Source organism: Micropterus salmoides, unplaced genomic scaffold (assembly GCF_014851395.1).
Source record: "Micropterus salmoides isolate LMB-PRFRI ecotype aquatic unplaced genomic scaffold, ASM1485139v1 Ms_hic_scaffold_20, whole genome shotgun sequence".
In the NCBI taxonomy this organism is placed as follows: Eukaryota; Metazoa; Chordata; class Actinopteri; order Centrarchiformes; family Centrarchidae; genus Micropterus; species Micropterus salmoides.
Genome location: NW_024041151.1, coordinates 2840566 through 2867839, shown reverse-complemented (window position 1 = coordinate 2867839; position 27274 = coordinate 2840566). Strand labels below are relative to the sequence as shown.

The 27274-nt window shown below is 41.9% G+C and overlaps 1 protein-coding gene and 1 long non-coding RNA gene across 2 annotated transcripts; both read left to right on the top strand.

Moving 5' to 3' along the window:
* Window positions 1-4431, top strand: LOC119914598. Its single transcript, XR_005446795.1, has 3 exons — window positions 1-1390; window positions 3008-3163; window positions 3634-4431. It is a non-coding gene; the product is annotated as an uncharacterized LOC119914598 (long non-coding RNA).
* On the top strand, window positions 3917-27274 carry LOC119914964 (NACHT, LRR and PYD domains-containing protein 12-like). The gene is made up of 8 exons (XM_038734509.1): window positions 3917-3943; window positions 7530-9346; window positions 10850-11023; window positions 15474-15647; window positions 18689-18865; window positions 19740-19913; window positions 23140-23313; window positions 27215-27274. Exons 1-8 carry the CDS (start codon window positions 3917-3919, stop codon window positions 27225-27227), a joined length of 2730 nt encoding a protein of 909 aa, XP_038590437.1. The 3' UTR covers window positions 27228-27274.

Genomic DNA, 27274 nt, shown 5'->3' with positions numbered 1-27274 from the left:
TCTATGTGCTGTCCGTTTGTGCCCCCCCATCCCCGTGGCTGCCCCCCTGTCCGGCCCGGTGACAAATCAATACATAATTAAATAATAAAACAGACAAAGGAGTATATTAATACTCTCTTGTTAAAGTCATTTTGACAAATCTATGTGTTTTAAAAGTCATGTTAAATCTGTGGTTCGTTCCTGTTTTTTCCATCTCATTGCTAAGAGTAGATCTGTGGTTTCTAAAGTAGAGATGGAAATGCTTGTTAACATTGTCATATTATTCAGGGTCTTGTCTCCTCTGGTGTTACAGGTAACGTACTGTTTGAAGTTGCTCAGTGTCCTTGAGATTTTGGCGTGGTTAAAATCTCCGTTAATGATAAGGAGAGTGTTTGGACACTTTAATTTAAGGTGCTTGTAAGTAGTAATAAACAGTTAATAAGCAGTAATTAAAAATAAAATAAAATAAAACACTTAAAATGCTTATAAACACAAATAAGTCCATATATGTGTTAAGTAAAGCACAATTAACTCTTTCATAATTTTCTTATAAGACACTTATAGACTGCTATTAGAAACGTGTCGATGGTTTATATACCTGTTAATAAACATTAATAAGATGTTTATTAACATTAATGACTTTATAAGGGTTGTTTAATAAGAAATTAAGAGATTTGTTATTTCCTTGAAAGACACTTTTTGTTAACTTAAAAAAAATCTTATTGTTTAAAGGCAGCTTATAAAATGCATTTTTATTAAGATTGATGTATGAATGAACACATTTATTATTTAGCACACTTATGAGCACTTACTAGAAAGTAAAAGTAAGTAAGTGAAAGTTGTTTATTAAAATTAATGACTGTTAATAATATCCCAAAACACATTTATTATTGGCTTGTAAGATATTTATGAGCTCCACCCAAACAGAAATTTGGCCTAGAGTTGAGTCAGAGTAGGGATCCCTCTTTATTAAAACTTTGTTAAGACTGCACCAAATTCCAAGTAGGAGTAAATGTTATGTAATTAAATCTGTGATATTAACAATAAAATGTTAATATGTTGAAATGTTAAAATGTTAATACAGAATATGTTTAGAATATATCTAGTTTAGAATTAATATGCCTTTGTTAAACATATGACATTGTGCACTTGTGCATTTTTTTTTCTTTACAAAATGCATGAAGTACAGCCAATCTTCACACACACACACACACACACACACACACACACACACACACACACACACACACACACACACACACACACACACACACACACACACACACACACCTATATACTCAGTAGCGGGAGGAGCCCCGGAGGAGCCTCAATGAGTCCAACTTCCCTTCCAGTTCTGTTGGTCAGGAAACCCATTGCAGTTCAAAGGAGGAACATGCGGATCAGGTTTAAGGTAAGCACAGTTAGCTATATTTATACAGTCTTCAAAAGTTTTCAGATTGCACAAAAACAAGGCTTTATGTGTAATTTGAAGATAACATTATACGTGGATTTATTCTATTACCATGTGGCTAAAAGTTACTTCTGTGTGAAGCTTAAGCTGGTAGGTGGCTATAGGTGCTTCAGGTGTAATTGAAACTTTGCTAGTGCCGATAAAATAGTTGGTTCTATTTGAAGGTAACGTTAGCATGTAGCTATTAATGCATGCAGTGTAAGCTAACGGTAGTACTTGAATTTTATAGCAGCTTGAATAATGTCTTATGGTATCTTAACTTCGTTTTCTTTCAACCTGGACATTTGAAATTGGTCAATGAGACTGCTGCAGTGGCTGCGTGAAACAAGCTACAATGTAACGTTAATGGGCAGCTGCACACCTTCAATTTACATCCACAACATTTGCTTGTTTTGCCACTGACATGCTCAGATAATTGTCCGTTATGGAAAAGATCCCTGCAGAGGTTGACCTTTTGTTAAAGAGTAAGATCCTTTTTGTTTAACATGAAACATCCCTGAAATGCCAAACCCACCAGACTCCATTTAACTGTAATTTCAGTAAAATCATCATAAAACACACTTAATTTAAAGTCCACAGAAGCAATATAAACTAAACCTATCAAAAGCCATCTTGTTTTCCATTGTTCCAACAACCACCACTCTGGGTTGGTTGAAATAAACCCTAAATTCACCCATTTACATGCGACAGTATGCTGGCTCTATACATGCTAAAAGTCTTGATTATCAAATGAAGTCTGGTGTGTTTCTTAATGGGGATTTTGGAGATGTTTCAAAAATAATAACCAGCTACTGTATAAAAATAAATTAAATAAGAAATGTATAGAAGTATATGGGGCAGCTGTGGCTCAGGAGCTATAGCGAGTTGCCTGTTAATCCGAAGATCGGTGGTTCAAGCCCCAGCTTCTCTAGGCTGCATGACGAAGTGTTTATGGGCAAGATACTGAACCCCAAATTGCCCCTGGTGGCTATTCCACCAGTGTATGAATGTGTGTGAGTGTTAGTTTCTGTTTGAGCTTAGGCTCAGTGTATGAATGTGTGTGAATGGTGAATACGATGTAGTGTAAAGCGCTTTGAGTGGTCGCAGAGCATTTACATTACATTTATACAATGACAAGTACACTGGACAAAGGCATGGAACTTTCAATAAATTGGTTTATTATATAGAGCAAGTGCTGGTAAAGTTGTATTAACTTACTTGGCCAGACAAAAAGTTGTTTTCATTTCGGGTTGGCAGAGTTCTACTTGTCCTGTTTGTTTTTTGCATTTCACAGAGCAAATTGGTAGAAGTAAAAATTTTATAAATTTTTAAAATTATTATTATTCAGTCTTTTTTTTTTTACTAAGAGCAGCAAGACTTAATTTCTAATGTGTATGCACCAAATGTTGCTGGCTGTTGTGTGCCATTACATTAGTTCCCATTACCTTGGAAATGTATTTTTGTTGATCCCATGGTGGTAGTTTCTAGGGTTACTTTTTCTTGGTATTCTGTTTCTCTTTCCCTGTGTCTCTAGTTCTTTTCTCTCAGTATCTCATGATGTTTCTCTTTCACTCTCAGTCTCTTTCTCAGATCAATGAAGAATTCCGGAGGATCAGACTGAAGCCACTTCAGTCCACATTCCCTGGGAAGTTGGACAAACACAGGTAGTTTGGAAGGGAGGAGCTGCTGGGAAGAAATTTGACCCTGGACATCATAAACGAGACATCTGTACTTGTAAGATAATCTCGTATTTCACATATTTTTAGGATAGCAGCATTGAGTCCTGAAAAGAAGCTGTGATCAGAGGCCTCATTCTCTACAGAGTTAATCAAGGACTACCATGTAAAGAAAAGTTTTTTATCTGAACTCTCACCTTTTATTAATGCACACTGAAGGAATCACAAATTTATTTCTTGATTTATATATACACGTGACTCTCTTCACGTAAATAAGTTTCAATTCACAGAAGATAGTTATTGTTTTAAAATGTAGGCAAATCCACGTGCGAAAAAAAAAATTAAGGTACATAAATGTATTTCTGATGCGCGCACACACATTTCTTGACTTAAATCACAACACCACTTAAAAATACCAAAGCAACTACCCACCCAGATTTCTGTTCAGAGGTAGAGCAAATAGCTATATGCGTTCTTAACATTAGCAAAAAAAAAAGTAAGTTTAAATCTCTCTGGTATATTTCACAGATATGTGATGACAACGATGCTTCAGCCATCCAAGAAGTCCTCCCTTCATTTATACTCAACATCTTTGTGGACAAGAAAAATCAGGGACGGGGTCTTAAGGAGCAAGCTGGAATAGCCCATCGTGGCAGCAGCGGCCCTTTTTGGGATTCCCATTGTAGCACAGGCTTGCACCTACCTAATGGGCTACCTTATGGCTTTAGAACTAAACTATCCAAAGAAACTGAAATACACCTTTTAAGGTTTTTCAGAAGATCTTCCTGGAGCTGCAGGATGGGAACCAAAAATGTTCCCCAAAGTCCACGATGTCAAGGTCAGCTTGCTGGCCTGAAAGCCATACGGACATTGTTGAAGGTGGAGGATTGAAAAACAATTCTGTACAATGTAATTTTTTTTTTATTGAAAAAATCTATTATACAAAATGTTTTCAGTTAATGTTAAAGAAAACATACTTGTAATTGCACTTTTTTTTTCAAACTTGTGTTTGGCCTGGGTTTAATATAATGTAATTTTTGTTGCTGCGTTTAGATGAAAGTTATGAAACATGAAAGTTATGAAATGTAAAAAAAATAACATTTCCACAACAGATGTCTTAGAGTATGATTTTGTTTCACAACTACACTATTTAAAATATTCTGTTATATTTTCTTTTTTATTTATTATACTTTTCTTCTATTATTAGTTATTTTTATTAGCATTTACTCATCTTAATAAGATCACTGTTCCCATTTTAGTTCAGGTAGCTGACAAGGAGGATTTTTAATGATTAATAAGTGCATAATAAAGGATTCCATCCATCCATCCGTTGTCAACCGCTTATCCTGCGTACAGGGTCGCGGGGGCTGGAGCCAGCTGACATCGGGCGAAAGGCGGGGTACACCCTGTCCATTGCAGGGCCATGCATAGACAATAGGACAATTTAGAGTCAACAATTAACCTAGACTGCATGTCTTTGGATGGTGGGAGGAAGCCGGAGCACCCGGAGAGAACCCACGCAGACACGGGGAATAATTAAGGATTTATTAATTTAAATAAGAAACTGTTCCCACTTTAGTACAGGTAGCTGCAAAGGTGCATTGATAATGGTTAACATGCATAATAAAGGATTTATGAGGCTTTACTAGATTAGTAATAAAAACCTCTTACAGTCTGATAACTGTCAATAAACATCCCAGTAACATTGATAAGTGGTCTATAAACTGTTAAGCAGTTTCTAATAAGTGCTCAAATTTCTTACAAACAATAATAAATGTGTTAATTATGCTTTAATTAACACTTATATTGACTAATTCATGTTTATAAGCAGCCTATAAGGTCTTATAAGTGTCTTATTATCTGTTAATTACTGCTTATTACAAACACCTTAAAATAAAGTGTTACTATATGTCATAATAATAAATATCATGAAAAAATTTAGGCTTTGCCTTGGTGCCTAGATCTGCCAACAAATGCCTATTGTTAGAAGAAAACAAAACAGCCCACATGTCCTAAGACCTGTAGACCACTACTGACTCCAGAATCAGCTGCCCTGCCAATCTCCCGCTTCTCTCTCTCCCAAAATATCTTCAATATCCATCTGGTTAATGAATAGAAGGATATATAACAGTTTTAACAGGGACACTATGACATTCAGTTTTCACTGGCTGAAATTATTTTGAAATAGGCTACTAGATATAGGTAATATTAATGTTGTTCACATTATCAACACTAGGGCAGCACGGTGGTACAGTGGTTAGCTGTTCACTGTTGCCTCACAGCAAGAAGGTCGTGGGTTCAACCCTGGTTACCCCGGCCTTTCTGTGTGGAGTTTGCATGTTCTCCCCTTGTCTGCGTGGGTTCTCTCCGGGTGCTCCGGCTTCCTCCCACCATCTAAAGTCACGCGGACTAGGTTAATTGGTGACCCTAAATTGTCCTTAGGTGTGAGTGTGAGCGTGAGTGGTTGTTTGTCTATGTGTGGCCCTATGATGAATTGGCGACCTGTCCAGGGTGTACCCCGCCCTTTGCCCGATGTCAGCTGGGATTGGCTTCAGCCCGCCGCTACCCTGTACGCAGGATAAGCGGTTGACAATGGATGGATGGACATTATCAACTCTAGTGTTTTCCATAGCGTTTCCATAGTGTTTTCCTGTCTCTCGGTGTGTAGTAATGTTGCTTAGCAGCTCAGCAGAGCAGCGGTGAAAGGCAGCCACCCTTAGGGTCCTAGTGCCGGACCTCAAAGACGACATATTAGCAATTAAAACTTTTGGTGATAAAAAAAGGCCTGTTTATTTTCAATTACAAACTTGATTTTTGATTGCAATGCGATACATATGCTCTCAAAACATTTATTTTGCTTTAATTTAAAAAGACACAAAAATACCTTCATATTAAATTATATGTATTGCAGTCACACCAAAAAACAAAACACACCAATAAATAAGAAAGCTAAATGCATAAGAGGAAAAGGCCAAGACAGCCTGGTGGTGAAGGATGGACGAATGGTGCTGGAGCTATTTAATAACTAAGCTACACATGATGCAGCCACAGTGGGCATGAAGATGGTCTGAAAAGATTAATGAATCTCCTGTCACCCAAAAGTGGTTTAGATGAGGCTTCTGTTAGTAAGAGATCCCACACCCAGAGGAGTCAAACCTTCTTAATGTAACTGCTAACTAAAATGTGTGCCACAGACAAAGAGAAATCATTGGTGCCGTCTTCCTCTTAGTATCTGTGACAGCTGTCAGTCACATAGAGAAGCTGGAATCTGATTAAAGCTGTAATCTGATCTAAGAGGACTCAGACAAACTTTTAAACCTCGTAATTATCAACAGCAGCAGCAGTTTGTGTGTTTAGAGCTTCCTGAATGGCTTTCATCAGAGAATTTGTCAATGATTCATGTGAAATGACTAAAATATCTCACGGTTTGCAGAATTGAGTCCAACAGATGGAGAGCAGAGTCTGCAGGATCCAGCTGTCTGTCTATGAAGAGTGACTGGTCCAAAGATTTTATTCCTCCATCCTTCAGTCCTGAACCTGGACCCTCAGACACAAAGTAAGAGACTGTTTTTACTGTAAGACCTGATGGAAGATGATGCATTGAGGATGAAGACAAAATGTTCTGCTAAAAGATTTAAATTCCTGATGCAGAACTATTAGTGCAGATACTGTTTCAAACTAAGATGGATCTGACTTTATTTCTGTAGCAAAACACCTGAGAACCTCCATTTCAGAATTTACACTTCAAGAAAATATTCATATATTTTTGCCCTCATGTTGACGTCACTGTAAAGATATAGAATGATTCAAAATCTAAAATGACTCGTCTCAGACTACTGGTCTACTACAATTAATTAGACCACCTCTAACCTCAATTCAAACTAACTAACTCAAGCTAAGCTGCCCAGAGTGACTGTAAAACAGTGAAGGACATAATCAGCTCTCTGTAATGAAGGCTTTTACTGTGGAGGAGCTGCAGGAAGTGTTGAGTTTGTATTAATAACTAACTACTATTTTAGTTCTAAAGAAATGTCTTCACAGAGAGAGGAAGAGGAGTCCTGTTCCTGTGGAGGAGCAGCCGTCCTGCTGTGCTTTGTGTCAGGACGTCCTGAAGGATCCAGTCTCTACCAGCTGTGGACACTGGTTCTGCAGACAGTGCATCACCTCATACTGGGACCAGTCTGCTTCATCAGGAGACTCCTCCTGTCCCCAGTGTGGAGGTAAAATCCAGAACCAGAGCTGGACTGCAGACAGCCAGTCAGAGCAGCTCTGTACAAAGTAAGACTGTTCATCTGTCTGCTGATGTCGTCATGTCTGAAAACAGGACTTTCTGTTTAATTACAGGAACATTTGGTTTTTAATATTATCATGAATATCATCCATCCAAAACATTTGATTTATCTGGATTCTTGCTCTCTGTTTAGTCTCAGGTTATTTGTTCTTCTCTTTCAGCAGATAGTGGTCTGCAGGAGGTTTTAGATGAACATAAGATCAGTCTGAGGAGGAGATGTGAACGTGTGACTGAAGGAAGTGATGAAACAGGAAGTGGAACCCTCCTCAACAGGATCTACACTGAGCTCTACATCACAGAGGGACAGAGTGAAGAGGTTAATACCCAGCATGAGGTGAGGCAGCTTGAGACAGCTTCCAAGATGGAGACCCTCCATGACACTCCAATCAGGTGCCAGGACATCTTTAAAGCCTTACCTGGCCAACAGAGAGCCATCAGAGTGGTTCTGACCAACGGCGTCGCTGGTGTTGGAAAAACCTTCTCAGTGCAGAAGTTCAGTCTGGACTGGGCAGAGGGCTCGGAAAACCAAGATGTCAGTCTGCTGGTTCTGCTCTCGTTCAGGGAGCTGAACTTGATCAAAGATGAGCAGTACAGTCTCCTCACGCTGCTCCATGTTTTCCATCCAACATTACAGAAGGTCCCAGCAGAGAAGCTCGCTGTCTGGAAACCGTTGTTCATCTTTGACGGCCTGGATGAAAGCAGACTTTCATTAAACTTCAACAACAAGAAGGTTGTGTCTGATGTCACACAGAAGTCATCAGTCAACCTGCTGCTGACAAACCTCATCGAGGGGAATCTGCTTCCCTCGGCTCTCGTCTGGATAACTTCCCGACCTGCGGCGGCCAATCAGATCCCTCCTTCATGTGTTGACAGGGTAACGGAAGTACGAGGCTTCACTGACGCCCAGAAGGAGGAGTACTTCAGGAGGAGAGTCAGTGATGAAGAGCTGTCCAGCAGAATCATCTCACACATCAAGACCTCCAGGAGCCTCCACATCATGTGTCTAATCCCAGTCTTCTGCTGGATCACTGCTACAGTTCTGGAGCACATGTTGACTACAGAGCAGAGAGGAGAGCTGCCCAAGACCCTGACTGACCTGTACTCACACTTCCTGCTGGTTCAGACAAAGAGGAAGAAGCAGAAGTATGATGAGGGACATGAGACGAGTCCACAGGAGCTGACGGAGGCTGACAGGAAGGATCTTCTGAAGCTGGGGAGGCTGGCGTTTGAACAGCTGGAGAAAGGAAACATCATGTTCTACCAAGAAGACCTGGAGCAGTGTGGTCTTGATGTCACAGAGGCCTCGGTGTACTCAGGAGTTTGTACAGAGATCTTCAAAAGAGAGAGTGTGATCTTCCAGAAAACAGTCTACTGCTTTGTTCATCTGAGCGTTCAGGAGTTTCTGGCTGCAGTCTACATGTTCTACTGTTACACCAGCAGGAACACAGAGGTACTGAAGGACTTCCTGGGGAAAAAACATGTTGATTCAACCCTCGATGTCTTCCTGAGGGGATCCATGGAGAAATCCCTTGAGAGTAAAAATGGCCACCTGGACCTGTTTGTTCGCTTCCTTCATGGCCTCTCTCTGGAGTCCAACCAGAGACTCTTAAGAGGCCTGCTGGGTCAGACAGACAAAAGTCCAGAAATCATCCAGAGAGCCATCAACAACCTGAAACAGAGGAATACAAAGATCTCTCCTGGCAGAAGCATCAACATCTTCCACTGTCTGATGGAGATGAACGACCACTCAGTAAATCAGGAGATCCAAGAGTTCCTGAAGTCAGAGAACAGATCAAAGAAGAAACTCTCTGTGTTCCACTGCTCAGCTCTGGCCTACATGCTGCAGATGTCAGAGAAAGTTCTGGATGAGTTGGACCTGAAGAAGTACAACACATCAGAGGAGGGACGACTGAGACTGATTCCAGCTGTGAGGAACTGCAGAAAGGCTCGGTAAGTCCAGATGAGATTATCAGCACTGTAAAGCAACATAAAGCTGAAGCATCAGTATTACAGTAAAGATACACATTTTACACGCACACAATATAAAACCTTCCACACTGTAAGAGCTGCTTATTGAAATAATTCTACATGTGTTAAACACCAAATGTCTACAAACACCATTTCTGTGTTTCTGTCCATCAAGTTAGTGACACAAGTATCTTCTATCATCTTCTATCTTTGTAGTTTACCCAGGGACTGTAATCAAGAGAGCATGCTCTGCTGGTTTTCCTCATAAATGAGATGATTTCAGCAACAACAGACCACGTCTCATCATTCTTTCCTGTATTTCAGGATAAATCCAGCTATTTATGGTGCTGCAGCCTGGTACCTATAACACACACATTTCCACTGTGGTTTTCATTGAATTTGCAGCCTTCATCCATGTGGATATGGAGGGCATTGCAATAGTTGAGGCAAGAGATAACCATGGCTTGTACCAGAAGCTGGGTGGTGTACTGAGTGAGGTAGGGCCTGATTTTTCTTATGTTGCATAGAGCAAAGCGGCACCACCGAGAGACAGCAGCAACATGGTCTGAAAAGAACAGCTGGTCATCAATCATGACACCCAAGTTTCTCACCACCCTGGTTGGAGTGATGGTTAAGGAGTCATTTTGTAGTTTGATGTTGTGGAGGATAGATTGCTTGGCTGGAATGACCAAGAGTTCAGTCTTAGAGAGGTTTAGTTGAAGGTGGCAAGCCTTCTTCCATGTGGATATGTCCGAGAGACAGTCCGAGATCCACACTGCGACACTGGTGTCATCGGGTGGGAAGGAGAGGTAGAGCTGCTTATCGTCTGCGTATCAGTGGTAAGACAAGCAATGCGAGCGAATGATCGGCCCTGGTGAGGTGGTGTAAACTGAGAAGAGAAGGGGCCCTAGCATCGAGCCTTGGGGCACCACTGTGGAGAGGCAGTGGGAGGAAGATAACTGTACTTGCCACAAAACATTGTAGGAACACGCCGAAAGGTAGCATTTGAACCACAGAAGTGATTTGCCCGAGATTCCCAATACAGAGAATCGGAATAATTAAATTAATTTCATGGGAGATGAAAAGCAGGTGGAGTGACATAATAAGATGGAGTGACACACACAACCATATGACTGAGGTAAATACATACTAGTGCAGTTACAACCTGAAGTGATTTTACAGCTTAGTGGACATCATGTTAAATTAAAGTTTAACAAACACGAACAGCACCCTGTTAGTCACAAAATGACATGTTACAGTCATTTGGCGGACACTTTTGTTTAAAGCAGTAATTTGTGGTTCATTATTTTGCTCAAGGACACTTGGACATGTGGACAAGAGCTCAAGTTTCAAACCACAAACATTGTAATCAATGGCTGGCCAGCTGACCAGCTGAGCTGCTTCCGCTCATGTAAATGTGCTTTGTGATGATGTGAAGTGTCAGATTTTATTTTGCTTTAAGTTTTAAATTCTCTGTCATCACAGATTTTCTGACTGTGGACTCTCAAAGACTCACTGTGAAGTTGTGGCCTCCGCTCTGAAGTCCAACCCCTCCCATCTGAGAGAGCTGCAGCTAAGTAACAATGACCTGCAGGATTCAGCAGTGAAGCTGCTGTCTGCTGGACTGGAGAGTCCACAATGTAGACTGGAGACTCTGAGGTCAGTTCATGTATTCTGCTCTCGCTCAGTGTTTTTCTACCGAATTTAAATCCATAGCAGAAGTTTTAAATTTCCTTCAGCTTTCTTGTTTTGTGGGTTTGTCTGAGCACAAATCACAATATGAGCAAGATTGCGCCGCTCATGGCAGCCATGGTATTTTGGTGCTCTCTGTTTGTTTTGTTTACGTTTGTTAACTTTGCATTCTGCTGTGATACCTGAAGCCCTTTCACCGGAGAAGAGCTCATAAACATCAGGGGAACAACACCAGCGGATTTAGTTGCGTATTTTCTCGTGTCATCAGTAGAATTATTGGACATTCTGGTCAAGACTTCACTCTTCGCTGGTTATCCGGTGAGGTGAGGAGGTCCGGTAAGCTGAAGAGGACACCGCACACCCCTACTGGGGATATTTCTCTCCAACGTGTGCTCACTGTGCAATAAACTGGATGAACTTCATCCACTGGTGCGGAAAAACAGAGACTTTTATTCATCTTCTGTTCTGTGCTTCACGGAGACGTGGCTGTGTGAATAAATACCAGACTCCACACTGCAGCTGGCTGGATTCCAGGTCTACAGAGCAGACCGCGACACGGAACTCTCCAGCAAAACAAAAGGTGGTGGTGTATGTTTTTAAATCAACAATGGCTGGTGTACCGACATGACAGTAATTCAGCAACACTATTCTCATGAGCTGGGAAGACATGTCTCTGACTCCAGGAACATCACCACCGTATCCCCTCAAGGCTGCATTCTTCCCCTCTGCTCTTCTCTCTGTACACCAACAGCTGCACCTCCAGTCACCAGTCTGTCAAGCTACTGAAGTTTGCGGACGACACCACCCTCATGGGGCTTATGTCTGAAGGGGATGAGTCTGCCTACAGGTGGAAGATTGACCATCTGGTAACCTGGTGCAGCCAGAACAGTCTGGAGCTCAATTCTCTGAATACAGTGGAGATGATCGTAGGTTTTAGAAAGGGCCCAGCCCTACCCTACCCCATCATCCTGGGTGACTCCACAGTCGCTACTGTGGACTTCATGGGCAACATCCTCTCCCAGGGCCTCAACTGAACATCATCTGTACTTCCTGTGGCAGCTGAAGAAGTTAAGCCTGCCAAAGACGATAATAGTGCACTTCTACACCGCCATCATTGAGTCCATCCTCACCTCCTCCATAAACATCTGGTACGCTGCTGCCACTGCCAGGGACAAGGGCAGGCTGCAGCCTATCATTTGGTCTGCAGGGAAGGTGATTGGTTGTCACCTTCCATCTCTTCAGGACCTGTACGCCACACACACACACAAACACACACACATACACACTCCTGACCCCACACTTTACAACAACACTCAACTGTGCTTTATGCTCATGTTGTGAACTTTTTCCCATACTTGTCAGAATTGTATTATAGTATTATTGTAATTTTTGAATACTTGTACATTTTTTGATCTCCTTACTTTTTATATATTTCTATTTATGTTCATGTGCACCAATTTATACCAAGGCAAACTCTTATGTGAAAATGTACCGGGCAATAAACGTGATTCTTTTTCTGATTCTGACAGCAGCTCTTTTTAAAGTTTGTCATTTTGAAGAGTTTGGCTCTGAATTTAGTCTGAAACTCACATACAGCAGCACTGAGACAGAGAGGGTGAAGCATATGTCTAAATTCAGCTGTTTGAAGTATCGTGTCTGATCTGTCATCAACGACAGGTGACATTTCAACATGTGATGATGCTTCCTGTCAGGAAATGATGTCACTTATCAGAAGCATAAATAATACACTATATTTGTACAGGAAGGTACCCAAATTGAGGGGAAGAGAACGAGCCTCTCACTTTGCTCAGTGCATATTTGATCTAGTTATAAAGACGAATGAGGATGAAGCTCATAGTCAGTCAGCTGTGTATTGATGAAGATGACAGTGGTGATGAGGAGAAGCTAAATCTGTGCTTTGAAATGAGCATCAGAAGTGCTGGGACAGGTGTGAAAGAGCTTTGTAAGGTTTGTATTGACTTAAACATTTTGGCCATTTTGGAATAGAAAACATCTGTCTGAGTATTTTTCATTAAATGACTAATGGTTGTTATGAATTAGAAGAAACTGGAGAAAATTAAGTAACTAAAGAAACAACATGTCAGATTGGATGATTATTCCAGACTGACCTGAGATCAGCAGCATATTATTGATCTGTGTTGACATGAACAGTTGTATGATGTCTGTAGAAGGCTGACATTATGATGACCCACAATAACACAATGACAAGGTCCCTCTACTCATTTTAGGGAAAAGTTCATTGATTAGGACACAGTAATATTGAGCTCCACATTTAAAACCTGAACACATCTGATTGGATTACAAATGGATTTTTATCTCCATCATTTATTCTGAAAGCAGTTGCTAAACAGCTGTGTGACTTTCTACATAGCATAGTTTATTTGAGGATTTTCAGTCAGGATTTAGAGTTCATCATAGCACAGAGACAGCGCTGGTGAAAATTACTAATGACCTCCTAATTGCATCAGACAAAGGACTTGTCTCTGTACTGGTTTTACTAGATCTTAGTGCTGCATTTGATACCATTGACCATCTGATCCTATTACAGAGACTGGAACATTTCATTGGCATTAATGGAACCGCTCTAAGCTGGTTTAAGTCCTATTTATCAGATCGATTTCAGTTTGTACATGTTAACGATGAGTCCTCCATGCACGCCAAAGTTACTCATGGAGTACCTCAAGGATCTGTCCTCGGACCAATCCTGTTCATTTTATATATGCTTCCTGTAGGCAATATTATCAGGAAATATTCCATAAACTTTCATTGCTATGCAGATGATACTCAGTTTTATCTATCGATCAAGCCAGATGAAACTCATTCAGTTAGCTAAACTTCAGATGTGCCTTCAGGATGTTAAAACCTGGATGACCTGTAATTTTCTAATGTTAAACTCAGATAAAACTGAAGTTATTGTTCTGGGGCCTAAGCACCTCCGTGACGCATTATCTAAAGATATAGTTTCCCTTGATGGCATCGCCCTGGCCTCCAGCACCACTGTGAGGAATCTTGGAGTTATCTTTGATCAGGACATGTCGTTTAAGTCTCACATTAAGCAAATTTCAAAGACCGCCTTTTTTCACCTACGTAATATTGCAAAAATTAGGAACATCCTGTCCAAACATGATGCAGAAAAACTAGTCCATGCATTTGTTACTTCTAGGCAGGATTACTGCAATTCCTTATTATCAGGCTGCTCGAAAAAGTCCATTAAGACTCTTCAGCTGATTCAGAATGCTGCAGCACGTGTTCTGACAGGAACCAGGAAAAGAGATCATATTTCTCCTGTTTTAGCTTCTTTGCATTGGCTTCCTGTAAAATCCAGAATAGAATTTAAAATCATTCTTCTTACCTACAAAGCTCTTAATGGTCAGGCACCATCTTATCTTAAAGAGCTCATAGCACCTTACTACCCCACCAGAGCACTGCACTCCCAGAATGCAGGGTTACTTGTGGTTCCTAGAGTCTCCAAAAGTAGACTAGGAGCCAGAGCGTTCAGCTATCAAGCTCCTCTACTGTGGAACCAGGTTCCAGTTTGGGTTCAGGAGGCAGCCACCATCTCCACATTTAAGAGTAGGCATAAGACTTTCCTCTTTGATAAAGCTTATAGTTAGGCCTGGCTCAGGTGAGTCCTGAACCATCCCTTAGTTATGCTGCTATAGGCCTAGACTGCTGGGGGACTTCCCATGATGCAGTGAGCTCCTCTCTCCTCTACTTTCTCTCCCTCTGTATGCAACCTCATCCCATTAATGCATGTTACTAACTCGACTTCTCCCCTGTCCCGTAGTGTTGTGCTTTCTCGTCCCTCCCCTCTCCCCTCCTATCACTTCCTGCAGGTGTTTCTGGCTCTGGAGCTGTGGAGTCTGGATCTGTAGTTGCGGGTCACCTGTTGCCTCTGTGTTCCTGCTTGACACCCTCTGCTACAATTATTACTAGTCCTATTGTTATTATTGTTATTATAATCATTAACATTACGATTATTATCATAAACATTACTGTATATATCTGTACCATTTTTCATTTAGTCTATAGCAACATCACCTTTACTGTCTGTACCTCTGTTTGTATATTGTGTAGGCTGCCTCCCTCCCCTCTCTCTCTCCTTACATCCCTCTCTCTCTTTCTCTCTGTTCCTCTCTCTCACCCCCAACCGGTCGAGGCAGATGGCCGCCCACCCTGAGCCATGGTTCTGCTCGAGGTTTCTGCCTCTTAAAATGAAGTTTTTCCTTGCCTCTGTCGCCTAGTGCTGCTCTTGGTGGGAATTGTTGGGATTCTGTAAATATCATCACAGAGTACAGTCTAGACCTGCTCTTTTATGAAAAGCGCTGTGAGATAACTGTTGTTGTGATTTGGCGCTATATAAATAAAATTTAATTGAATTTAACTCTTTGTTCAGATTGAGGCGCTGCAGTTTGTCCGAGATCAGCTGTGCTTCTCTGGCCTCAGCTTTGAAGTCCAACCCCTCTCATCTGAGAGAGCTGCAGCTGAGTGGAAACAACTTGCAGGATTCAGGAGTGAAGCTGCTGTGTGGTTTTCTGGAGGGTCCACACTGTAGACTGGAGACTCTGAGGTCAGACACCATTTTTTACTTCTGTGCTGAGATTAATATGATGTGAAAGTTGGGGTGACAATATACTGCAGACATAAGGCGAATATTATACTGATCCACACTGAGGATCTTAATACTAAAGTCTATTTCTTTATTGAAGTAGCAGCATATTGTCATTATTAATGACAGTATTAATGAGAGCTCTTTTTACCTTTTTGTGTAAAGTTTGAACTTGCATCCTGTTGGGTTCAGGTTTTTGGAGTTTCCATTTTCTAAAATGTCTGTGAAGGTTCTCAGTCATCCAGGTCATAGTTATCCAAAGATGGTTAAAGTCAAGGCCAACTGGACTTGGTTGAAGATACTCCCCCTCCCCTGTTCAATGACGGCTTCTCCACCCTGGTGTAGATGCTTCCTTGACACCTCTTTCAAACCATCCATCTTCTCTGTCTAAAATGTGCACCTGGTGGTCCTCAAACGAGTGTCCTCTGTCCTTCAGATGTAAGTAGACTGCAGAGTCTTGACCTGAGGAGTTGGCCCTTCTGTGTTGAGCCATGCGTTTGTGTAGTGGTTGTTTAGTCTCCCCAATATACAGGTCTGTGCATTCCTCAGTGCATTGGACCGCATACACTAGATTGCTTTTCTTGTGTTTGGGTGTGTGGTTTTTGGGGTGTACCAGCATCTGTCTTAGTGTGTGGTGTTTGTTGAAAATCCTCCTGAGTTTCTCTGATACTCCAGATACGTATGGAATCACAATTCTGTTGCGTTTGACCTTCTTTTCCTCATTCCCCATAGTGTTGTTCTTCCTGGATCTTGTGGCTGTTTTCACAAAGGTCCATTTAGGGTATCCACAGACTGTAAGTGCCCACTTCAGGTCTTTCTGTTCCTTCTCTCTGGCTTGGACGCTTGTTGGTATGTTGTCTGCTCTGTGCTTCAGGATTCTTATGACCCCTAGCTTATGGTCCAGGGTGGGTGGTGGGAATGGAAAAGTAGGTATTGGTCTGTGTGTGTGTGTGTGTGTGTGTGGGGGGGGGGGTGTTCTAGATACTCCTGTCCTCTTCAATGTGTACAGCTCAGTCCAGGAAGTCCAAACTGTTGTTGTGGACTTGATGTTACTGTGTCGTCCACATACCTGTCCCAGTGGCTCGGTGCTGTTCCTCTGAAGGAGTTGAGGGCTTTGCTCTCCATTTCTACCATGTAGTTTTTAGCCACAATCGGGGATACCGGTGAGCCCATGGCACAGCCATGCTTCTGTCTGTAGAATCCTCCATTGTACTGGAAATAGGTGGTGTTTAGACAGAGGTTGAGTAATTTACAGATCTGGTCAGGGCAGAGGCTAGTTCTGTTGTCCAGGGTGTTGTAGTAGCCATTTCCTTACGGTTTCTACTGCCTCCATGGTGGGGATGCAGGTGAACAAAGAAGTCACATCATAGGACACCATGGTTTCATCTGGGTCCAGTTTCAGTCCTCGAGCTTTGTTTACAAAGTCAATGGAGTTTGGGATGTGGTGAGGCGTGTTTCCCACCAAGGGGGCTAAGATGGTAGATATGTGTTTGGCAATGTTGTAGGTGACCGAGTTAATGCTGCTGAGAAAGGCCTGATTGGGGCTCCTTCTTTGTGTATCTTGGGTAGTCCATATATGCAAGGAATGGCTTCTCCAGGATACAAACGGTAATATTGTTCACGGGTGATGGTATTTTCGTCTTGTTGCTGTTCTAGACATTCTACGGTCTTTTTCTTTTATTCGCTGGTTGGGTCTCGCCTCAGTGTCTCATATGTGTTTGTGTCCATTAGTAGTGTGTTGACCTCGAACTGGTAGTCCGCTGTGTTAAGAATTACCGTGCATCTTCCTTTGTCTGCAGGTAAGATAGTGATGTTTTGATCCTTGCTCAGTAATGTCACAATCTTCCTTTCTTGGATGGTGAGGTTGGAAAGGGCTGCCTTCGCCTTGGAAAGGGTTGCAGATACCTTTAGTCTGAGTTGTTCTGCTTCTGTTTCTCATGATTTGTTTTTCCTAATGACCGATTCTGTAGCTTTAATGAGGTCCACTAAAAGTAGCTGCTGTGGTGTGATGGCAAAGTTTAATCCTCCAGGATTATTCCAGCTCTGTGTCCTTTCACCGGGGAGCCTAGGTGTAGGCTGTTGGGAATAAGATCGTGTTGTCGGCATCTCAGGTTAAACCGTAGGTGGTTTCTGTCTGCAATTTTCCTGGCTATCCTTTCATACTCCGGTACCATTCTGAGGGTGAAGATGACAAAGAGAAACTCAGGAGGATTTTCAACAAACACAACATCCCTGTGTTTTTTTAAACCCAAGAACACACTAAGACAGATGGTTGTCCACCCCAAAGACCGCACACCCAAACACAAGAAAAGCAATCTAGTGGATGCAGTCCAATGCAGTGAGGAACGCACAGACCTGTATATTGGGGAGACTAAACAACCACTACACAAACGCATGGCTCAACACAGAAGGGCCAACTCCTCAGGTCAAGACTCTGCAGTCTACTTACATCTGAAGGACAGAGGACACTCGTATGAGGACCACCAGGTGCACATTTTATACAGAGAAGATGGATGGTTTGAAATAGTTTTGAAGCCGTCGCTGAAAAGAGGAGGGGGTCTACGCCACCACTTATCCCCCACTTACAATGCTGTCCTTTCATCACTTCCCAGGAAACTTAACAAACGTAACCTTTTGGCCTCAGGTGAAGATGCCAACGAAGGTCGTTGAGGCTCTGCCTCGGGTAGTTCTAACGACCATAACGACTGTCGTTACAACAGCCAGGAGCACTAACGAACCAGCGGTATCAACGATCCTGGCAAACGACTCCACAGAGGTTAAAAAGCTGAGTTTCCCGACCAGTCAGTCAGAACTGAAGAAGTCTCTCGGATGAGGGATGAAACACGTTCTAGTACCGTCAACCAAGTCAGTCAACCAAGTCAGTTGCCCTTGACTTTAACCTTCTTTTGGTCAATTTCCTAAACTTATACATTCTAAAGGTTCTTCAACTCTGAACAGATTATTAAACACTGAATGATTTCAAACGTTTATTCTTTGTTCAGATTGTTGGGCTGCAGTTTGTCAGAGATCAGCTGTGCTTCTCTGGCCTCAGCTCTGAAGTCCAACCCCTCCCATCTGAGAGAACTAGAGCTGAGTTTCAACAACAAGCTGCAGGATTCAGGAGTGACGCTGCTGTGTGGTTTTCTGGAGGGTCCACACTGCAGACTGGAGACTCTGAGGTCAGACACCATTTTTTCCTTCTGTGCTGGGATTAATATGATGTGAAAGTTGTGGTAACAATAAACTGCAGACATAAAGCTGATATCATACTGATCCACACTGAGGATCTTAATGCTATTTTCTTCTTTAGTGGTTTAGTCCATTGACTGTGGCAGAGCAATGTTGAGCTCCACATTTAAAACCTTAAAATAGCAAGAAACATCTCCACTGGATAATTCACTCTGCAGCTCTTAAACTCCTGATTTTTAGCTTCTGTTCTCCATGTTTTAAATAAATTATAATAATAAATACAATAAATAAATAATCTCTATTTCAGCTATCAGACAATAACAAATATATTCAGTATGTTTTTTTCCAACATTGTTATGAAGCTATATGATGCTCATGCTGACTGAATAGTTTAAAGTGAAGAAGTTTTGATTTTATGACTCCACTATTGCTAAAAGAAATATTGTAGATGTCTTTTGTTCACATTTCCCCAAAGTTCATCCTGACATATTTGGCATCTTTGGAAACTTTGGGATCTTGAGTGGAATCTTAAATCAGTTTCTGTGGGTTTTTCTTTGTGTTTGGCTGCACAACATGAGTTTGTATAGATGGAGCCACTGGTGGAGCTGCAGAGTTTAAGAGGTGAAGTCACTACGTCTTTATTGAAGTAGCAGCACGTTGTCATTAATATTAATGAGAGCTCTTTTTACCTTTCTGCATTTTACAGTTTGAACTTGCATACTGTTGGGTTCAAGTGTTTGGATTTTCCATTTTCTAAACTTCTACATTCCAAACCTTCTTCAGCTCTGAACAGATTATTAAAAACTGAATGATTTCAAGCAGGAACATTGTCTTCTAAAGTTACATCATTTATTCTTTGTTCAGATTGTTGGGCTGCAGTTTGTCAGAGATCAGCTGTGCTTCTCTGGCCTCAGCTCTGAAGTCCAACCCCTCCCATCTGAGAGAGCTGGACCTGAGTAACAACAAGCTGCAGGATTCAGGAGTGAAGCTGCTGTGTGGTTTTCTGGAGAGTCCACACTGCAGACTGGAGACTCTGAGGTCAGTTCACTGACTCTCTGTTACTATTGTAGATCTGATATGTTTAATTAACAATTAAACCTAATTTGTGTTTATACTAGGGCTGGGCAAGTTAACGCGTTATTATCGCGTTAATGCAGTGATTAATTAACGCCAACAATTATTTTATGTCACGTTAATGCAGGTTTTATTATTATTTTGACAGTCCGTTTCTCACTGGCTCGTGAGAGTCAAACCATGGGTCACAGGAGGAGTGGGATGTTGATCAGCCTGCAAATCACCCTCCCAAACAGCAGTGGAGGGAGGCTTTGGCAGACTACGCTGGATGCAGCGTGTGGGAGAAGTAGAAAAGTGGATAGCTACACACTGCATGCTCATTAGTATTGGGCAAGATGTCGGTCTTGGGACCGTCCTTAAAATTGTAACGTAGTCGCTTGGCCCCGCTTGGAGGGTTGCTCTGTGCTCCAGACAGGGAGACAAGCTCTCCACGAGTAAACAGCAGGCGCTCTATGGATAGTAACCATGGCAATGGCTTCTGTGCGCTATACAGCTGTGGCGTATTAACTTAAGTGAAAATTATAGTCTACATAACTTTACCTGATAGGCCTTCATCTAGTTTTGCGGGGATGCTCTGCAATGCAAATTTCCTCCTGTTGATGTCCTGATAACTATTTACTAAAAAGTAATAGATTCTGGATAGATAGATTTTGAGCATTAAACACACACAAATTCTGGAGACATTTTCTGTGCACCGATTTATGGTGGAAATGTCTTATTTTCATAAAGGGAATCACGCAATTTAGGTGGCAGGTGACAATTCAGAATATAAAATATAATAGAATGTAATGCAGTAATCAGTAGCTTATTTGCCCCTAATTTTACCCCTGAGACTACCCCCTTTAGACCATCTGACAGACACAGAGCCAGTCTGGGACTGTAGACTACTCAATGAGACGAGTGCACTGCTCTTCATCAGAGGAAGAAAACCGAAACTGAAAACACTCGTGATCAGACAGAAATATCAGCAGAAGAGAGTATTGTGTACATAGCCTAAAAAAAAATTTGCAATATAAAAAGATATAACAACAAAGATTAAACAATTAACAACAAATATGTGCAGTGTGCCAGGTTTGTGCGTGATATGAAATGCAATAATATTTACATGTGCAGAGACAGTTGTATTATTTTAAAAGGAGGGGAGTGTCAGTGAGGGACCCGGGTCTTGTTGATGAGGCTAGCTGCTGATGGGAAGAAGCTACTTTTGTGGCGAGAAGTTTTGGTCCTGATGGACCGCAGCCTCCTGCCAGAGGGGAGTCTGAAACAGTTTGTGTCCGGGGTGGGGAGAGTCAGCTGCAATCTTTCCTTCTCGCCTCAGAGTCCTGGAGGCGTACAGGTCCTGAAGAGAAGGAAGACTGCAGCCAATCACCCTCTCCGCAGAGCGAATGATACGCTGCAGCCTGCCCTTGACCCTGGCAGTGGCAGCAGCGTACCAGGTAGTGATGGAGGAGGTGAGGATGGACTCAATGATGGCGGTGTAGAAGTGCACCATCATTGTCTTTGGCAGGCTGACGTTCAGCTGCCACAGGAAGTACATCCTCTGCTGGGCCTTCTTGGTGAGAGAGGTGATTTTCAGCTCCCACTTGAGGTCCTGGGAGATGATGGTGCCCAGGAAACAGATGGAGTCCACAGTGGCAACGGGGGAGTCACACAGGATGATGGGGTAGGGCGGGGCTCTTTCTGAAGTCCACAACCATCTCCACTGTCTTCAAAGCGTTGTGCTCCAGATTGTTCTGGCTGCACCAGGTCACCAGATGGTCGATCTCCCACCTGTAGGCAGACTCATCCCCACCTGAGCCCAATGAGGGTGGTGTCATCCGCAAACTTCAGTAGCTTGACAGACTGGTGACTGGAGGTGCAGCTGTTGGTGTTCAGGGAGAAGAGAAGGGGGGAAAGAACGCAGCCTTGAGGGGAACCTGTGCTGATAGTTCTGGAATCAGAGACATGTTTTCCCAGCTTCACGTGCTGCTTCCTGTCCGTCAGGAAGTCAGGTGGAGTCTGGCATGTTCAGCTGGGAGAGCTTGTCCTGCAGCAGGGCCGGGATGATGGTGTTAAAAGCAGAGCTGAAATCCACAAACAGGATCCTGGCGTAGGTTCCTGGGGAGTCCAGGTGCTGGAGGATGTTGTGAAGGGCCATGTTTACTGCATCGCCTACAGACCTGTTGGCTCTGTAGGCGAACTGCAGGGGGTCCAGGAGTGGGTCTGTGATTGATTTTAGGTGGGACAACACAAGGCGCTCAAAGGACTTCATAACCACAGAGGTCAGGGCGACGGGTCTGAAGTCATTTAGTCCTGTGGTCCTTGGTTTTTTGGGGACAGGGATGATGGTGGAGGCTTTGAAGCAGGCATGGCATGTCTCCAGTGAGGTGTTAAAAATGTCTGTGAACACCGGAGACAGCTGATCAGCACAGTGCTTCAGGGTGGACCCCGCTGCTTTGCGGGGTTTCTGCCAGTTTAAAAGGGACACAGAGAATGTCCTGCCAGTTAGATAGGAAGAGAGCATCTTTAAGACACGGCCATATGGGCCAACTTAATTTTCTAGTTAACTGATTAAAAAGCTGTGGTCGACAGTGTCAAAGGCTGCAGTCAGTTTTATTTAGGAGGTTTGTTTGCAGCATTGTTGATCTTTTGATCACTGACTACTTCAAAGCTGTTTCAGTGCTGCGTTTAGTCCTGAAGCCAGATTGATACACATCATATAAATTGTGGAGGGACGGGTAATTATGCAGTTGTTTGTAGACAACCTTTTCAAATATTTTACTAGGAAAAGGGATAGGGAAAAGGAAGATTGGTCTGCAGTTGCTTATCACAGATGGGTCTAAGGGGTTCTTTGAAAAGAAGAGTAAAGTCTTCATTTTAATCCAGTGGCGCTAGAAATATGAATTCATGCTAACACAGACCATTTCATTTATCTTAAAAAACTGTAGTGGGGGAAAGATTAATGATTTAACACTATTACATTGTGTAGCACATTCATTGTTTAATAGACTGCATTTCATTAATAAAGTGCTGAAATCCTCTTGTATGTTGCATTGGATTTATTTAGCTGTAACCTGGTGGGGACAAAATGCATGTGGCAATATTTGAAGTTGAAATTATGAATCAAACAGATAGACCTGTGAAGGTAAAGTCACAGTCCAACCCAGTAATAAGTAATAATTTTTATCTCCATAATTTATTCTTTATTCAGATTGAGGCACTGCAGTTTGTCAGAGATCAGCTGTGCTTCTCTAGCCTCCGCTCTGAAGTCCAACCCCTCCCATCTGAGAGAGCTGGACCTGAGTAACAACAAGCTGCAGGATTCAGGAGTGAAGCTGCTGTCTGATCTTGTGGAGAGTCCACAATGCAGACTAGAGACTCTGAGGTCAGTAGAGGGTTGGAGTCAGTCCATGCTGGTTTCAGCAGTATTGTACTAAACACTGTTAGTATCAAAGCAGAGATACAGTATTTCCTGTAAACCTCAAACCTTCTCAGTGGCTGCTTTTCATCAGTGAAACTGTGAGAAGAGAATGGTGACAGGCTTCAGGATTGGACAGAAAGACACAGAGAGAGAGAAAACAGGCCAGGGGCAATTCTAGGATCAGACCTTTAGGGGTGCTCAGCCCCTGATGAGAATGGAGCATGCATATAATACCTTGCAAAAGTGTTCACTAATTGGTGGAGAGAATAAGTAGGCCTACTAAAGAGGAGCTGGTGCAGAGCGGAGCGGGTCAGTCAAGGGCTTTGTGTTGAAAAGTGGTGGGGACATAAGGGTTTAGATCAGGGGTGTGATGATACATTTGGGTCATGAGACGTGACGATGCACGAGAACAAGACAAGAAGATTTTGTATCACTATTTAGATTACATTTACATTTACTCATTTGGCATTGATGTTTTTATCCAAAGCGACTTACATTTGAGATGAAACAACATACAATCATCGACAAAGCATCAAATACAGCACGAGATCTACAACTGACAATACATACTAGTAAGAGCAGCAATAAATACTAGTAAGAGCTTAAATATAAGATTAAATATTTGATGCTGAAATATATGTGCAGGGGGTCTGATTTTGAGCATTAAACTGGTAATTTCCTGCATTTTAGAGACATTTTCTGCTCCACTTTACACAATTTTCAATTTATATGAGAGAAAACTATATTGCATAGCATTAGCATAGCTTTTCTCAAAGCATTTTCATTTGTTAGTTAACATTTCTTGGTGCAAGCTGTTTTTTAGAACATTTTTAAACAAATGCTTTCAAAAAGTGATGTGGACAAAATCAGCTATTTCAAAATGTAGTGGTGACATGTACCCAGCGTCCAGTGTAAATGACACCTGTGGGGTCAGTGGACCAGTTAGGGTCAGACAGCAGTGTGGAGCTGTAGGCTCGTGTTTACTCCCTCAGAGGAGGAGGGAGGGTGTTAAAAGTGTTTCCCTAATTTAAGTGTTCAGTTTTGTGTTTTCATTTAAATGTTGTTAAATGCTTGCTTTCTCTTTTTAGGAAGTAGTTTCTGTTGCTGATTGAGTTTAATTTGTTAATTATTTTGGTTGTACAGAATCTGTGAAGTATAAATTATTTCTATTAGTATAATATTCCAACATTAAATTAAAACTAATTTCTAGTTAGCAGTGTTGGGCAGGAACTGTAATAATATTACTTTTCTCATTTTACATTTACTCATTTTCCTAGTAACGACTAGTAATGGATTACTATTTCCAAAACAGTAATGTTATTAAAGTTACTAATCCAAGTAACCCTGCGGTACTGAGTTACTGAATCCAGTCCTTTGTTTTGTTGGCAGTGTGCTTTGGCTCATTGTCCTGCTGCATGATAAACTCCCCCCCCATTAATTTCAATGCATTTCTCTGTAAACTGGCAGACAAAATGTTTCTGTCCACTTCTGAATTCATTCTGCTGCGACCATCATCAGTTACATCATCAATAAATATTAATGAGCCTGTTCCAGAAGCAGCCATGCAGGCCCAAGCCATGACATTACTCCACCATGCTTCACAGATGAGCTTGTATGCTTCGGATCATAAGCAGTTCCTTTCTTTCTCCACACTTTGCTAGAGATTAATCTTGGTCTCATCAGTCCATAGGATTGTATTCCAGAACTTTTGTACTTCTTTGTAAATTTCAATCTGGCCTTCCAATTTTTCCTGCTGTTGAGTGGTTTGCATCTTGTGGTGTGGCCTCTAGATTTCTGCTCTCTGAGTCTGAGTGGATTGTGATACCTTCACCCTGCACTGTGGAGGTCATTCGTGATTGGTGATTCCTGATGTTTTGGGGGTTTTCTTCACAGCTCTCACCATATTTTTCTCAGCTACTGTTTTCCTTGTTATGACCTGTTGGACGTCTGTTGCTCAGTACACCAGTAGTTTATTTCTTTTTCAGGACATTCCAAATTATTGTGCTTGCTCTGCTCAATGTTTGTCCTGAGTTGTTTCACACATCTAGATGTGAATACCAGGAAACAAAAGCTGAAATTCTGAACTCTCAGACTCATCTTTTGATCTTAAACCCAAATGTCTTCAGTGAACAACAAAAACAAAGGAATTTGCCTTCCCATTCAAATACTTTTGGGGAACAATTACGGTAGGTTGTAGTTTTTACTCGCACACTGTGCTCGTAAATCATTTTGCCTAGTTAGCCCTGCACTGCCCCAGTACCTGTCACTGTTTTTTCTGGTTCCATTGTCCTCATCCTGTGGCTCCTGCTGCTCCTCCTCTTTCTTCTCTCCCTCCTCATCAACATGACTGGGGTCATCATCAGCCTGTCCCTCTGCATCACCACCACTGACCTTAATAGCTAATATACATACAGACACACAAAGATTCCTTGCTTATTGCATGCATTACTACATTAGTTCAATACTTCTGCCTCTTGTGCCGACATCTTTTTCTTCTTAATTCTTTCTTATTCTAGCACCACACATTTCTTTTTTCTCTTTCTTTCTTTTCGCAATAGTTACCGTCTTTGATGCACTTGTCACACAACCCTAGGCTGAGTTCAGCACACAGCCATTCAGAATTCAGCAAAAACGAGGATCAGTCCAATTTGGGAGGGGCCGCTCGTATCCGCCTTCAATATTGAAAGTATTAGTTTGGCTCAGACTGACAGCGTTCCGCTGAAGCAGACAGGTCTGCCAGCGCAGTCGCGGATCATTCAGTAAAACTAAAATTAGAAACTGAAAAATGTCAGTATTTAGGGACATTAAATCATAAGTAATAATAATAATGTAAGAAAAGCCTTATGAAACTGTGGGCTAATTGGTTGTCCCTTCTCTTGCTTCTCCAAAATCTAACGTTAGAAGACAAAAAATAATTTTCAGAAAATATTAATAAGTTATTGTATTATTTTTTTAGGGGTGCTTGGAAGAAAATGGTCTAAAATCGCCCCTGTAACAGGCAGCCAATCAGATCAACCAAGTCCTGTTGCCCTTGATTTTAACCTTCATTGGATAACTATGACCTGGATGACTGAGAATCTTCATAGACATGTATAGAGACAGTGGTCCTCATTCATCAAACTGTCGTACCATCAAATCTGATCTCAAAGTGTTTGTTCTCTCATTTCAACACTAAACTACTGATCAGTTCATCTTTGTCACAGCTCTGAGATCAGTCTGACTGAAGCCTGCAAATCACTGAATCTTATTTCAGAGAACCATCATTACATTTAGTAACCATGTGGTCTTTCTACAGACTAGAACCTCTGCTGAAGTCCAGTAAGCACAGCTGATGTTTAGCTGTTCAGTCTTTGTATGAACATGTAGGACCTTTAACATCATATATATATCTGTCCATGTGTCTTTAGTTTGGTCCAAATATTTTTAGGACAGACTCCATATTTACAGATTTGTCCTGTAATATTTCAGAAGTAGATGAAATCTTCAAATGTGACTGAGCGGCTGGTTTTTCAGCAGTAAATCCATCATTACAGTGAGCAGTGAATATCTCTCTGTCTCTGCAGTCATGATGCGTTCAGGGACTCTCAGCACTTTATTTCCACTGTGGACTTGAGTGAAACCTGCAGAGTAAACAGAGCTGATGGCCAAAGTCTCTGCAGGTCTCAGTGTGTTCAGTCCAATACGATAACATGAGAGCTGAAAGGAAGCTGGCTACGCTACACAGCCGCTCCACTTCTGGTCTGAACAGGACTGAAGTCTCTGCTGGTCTTTATACTGGATGTGCTGCATCACTGACTGACAGCTGATGAAGGGAGTCTCTGTAAACTCTGAATCATGACGTCTGCTGTCTGTCTTCTCTCATCAGATGGAAGAAGTGAGAGTGAGTGATCAGAAAGGTGGAGGTGTTGAGAGAGGATCAGCTGTG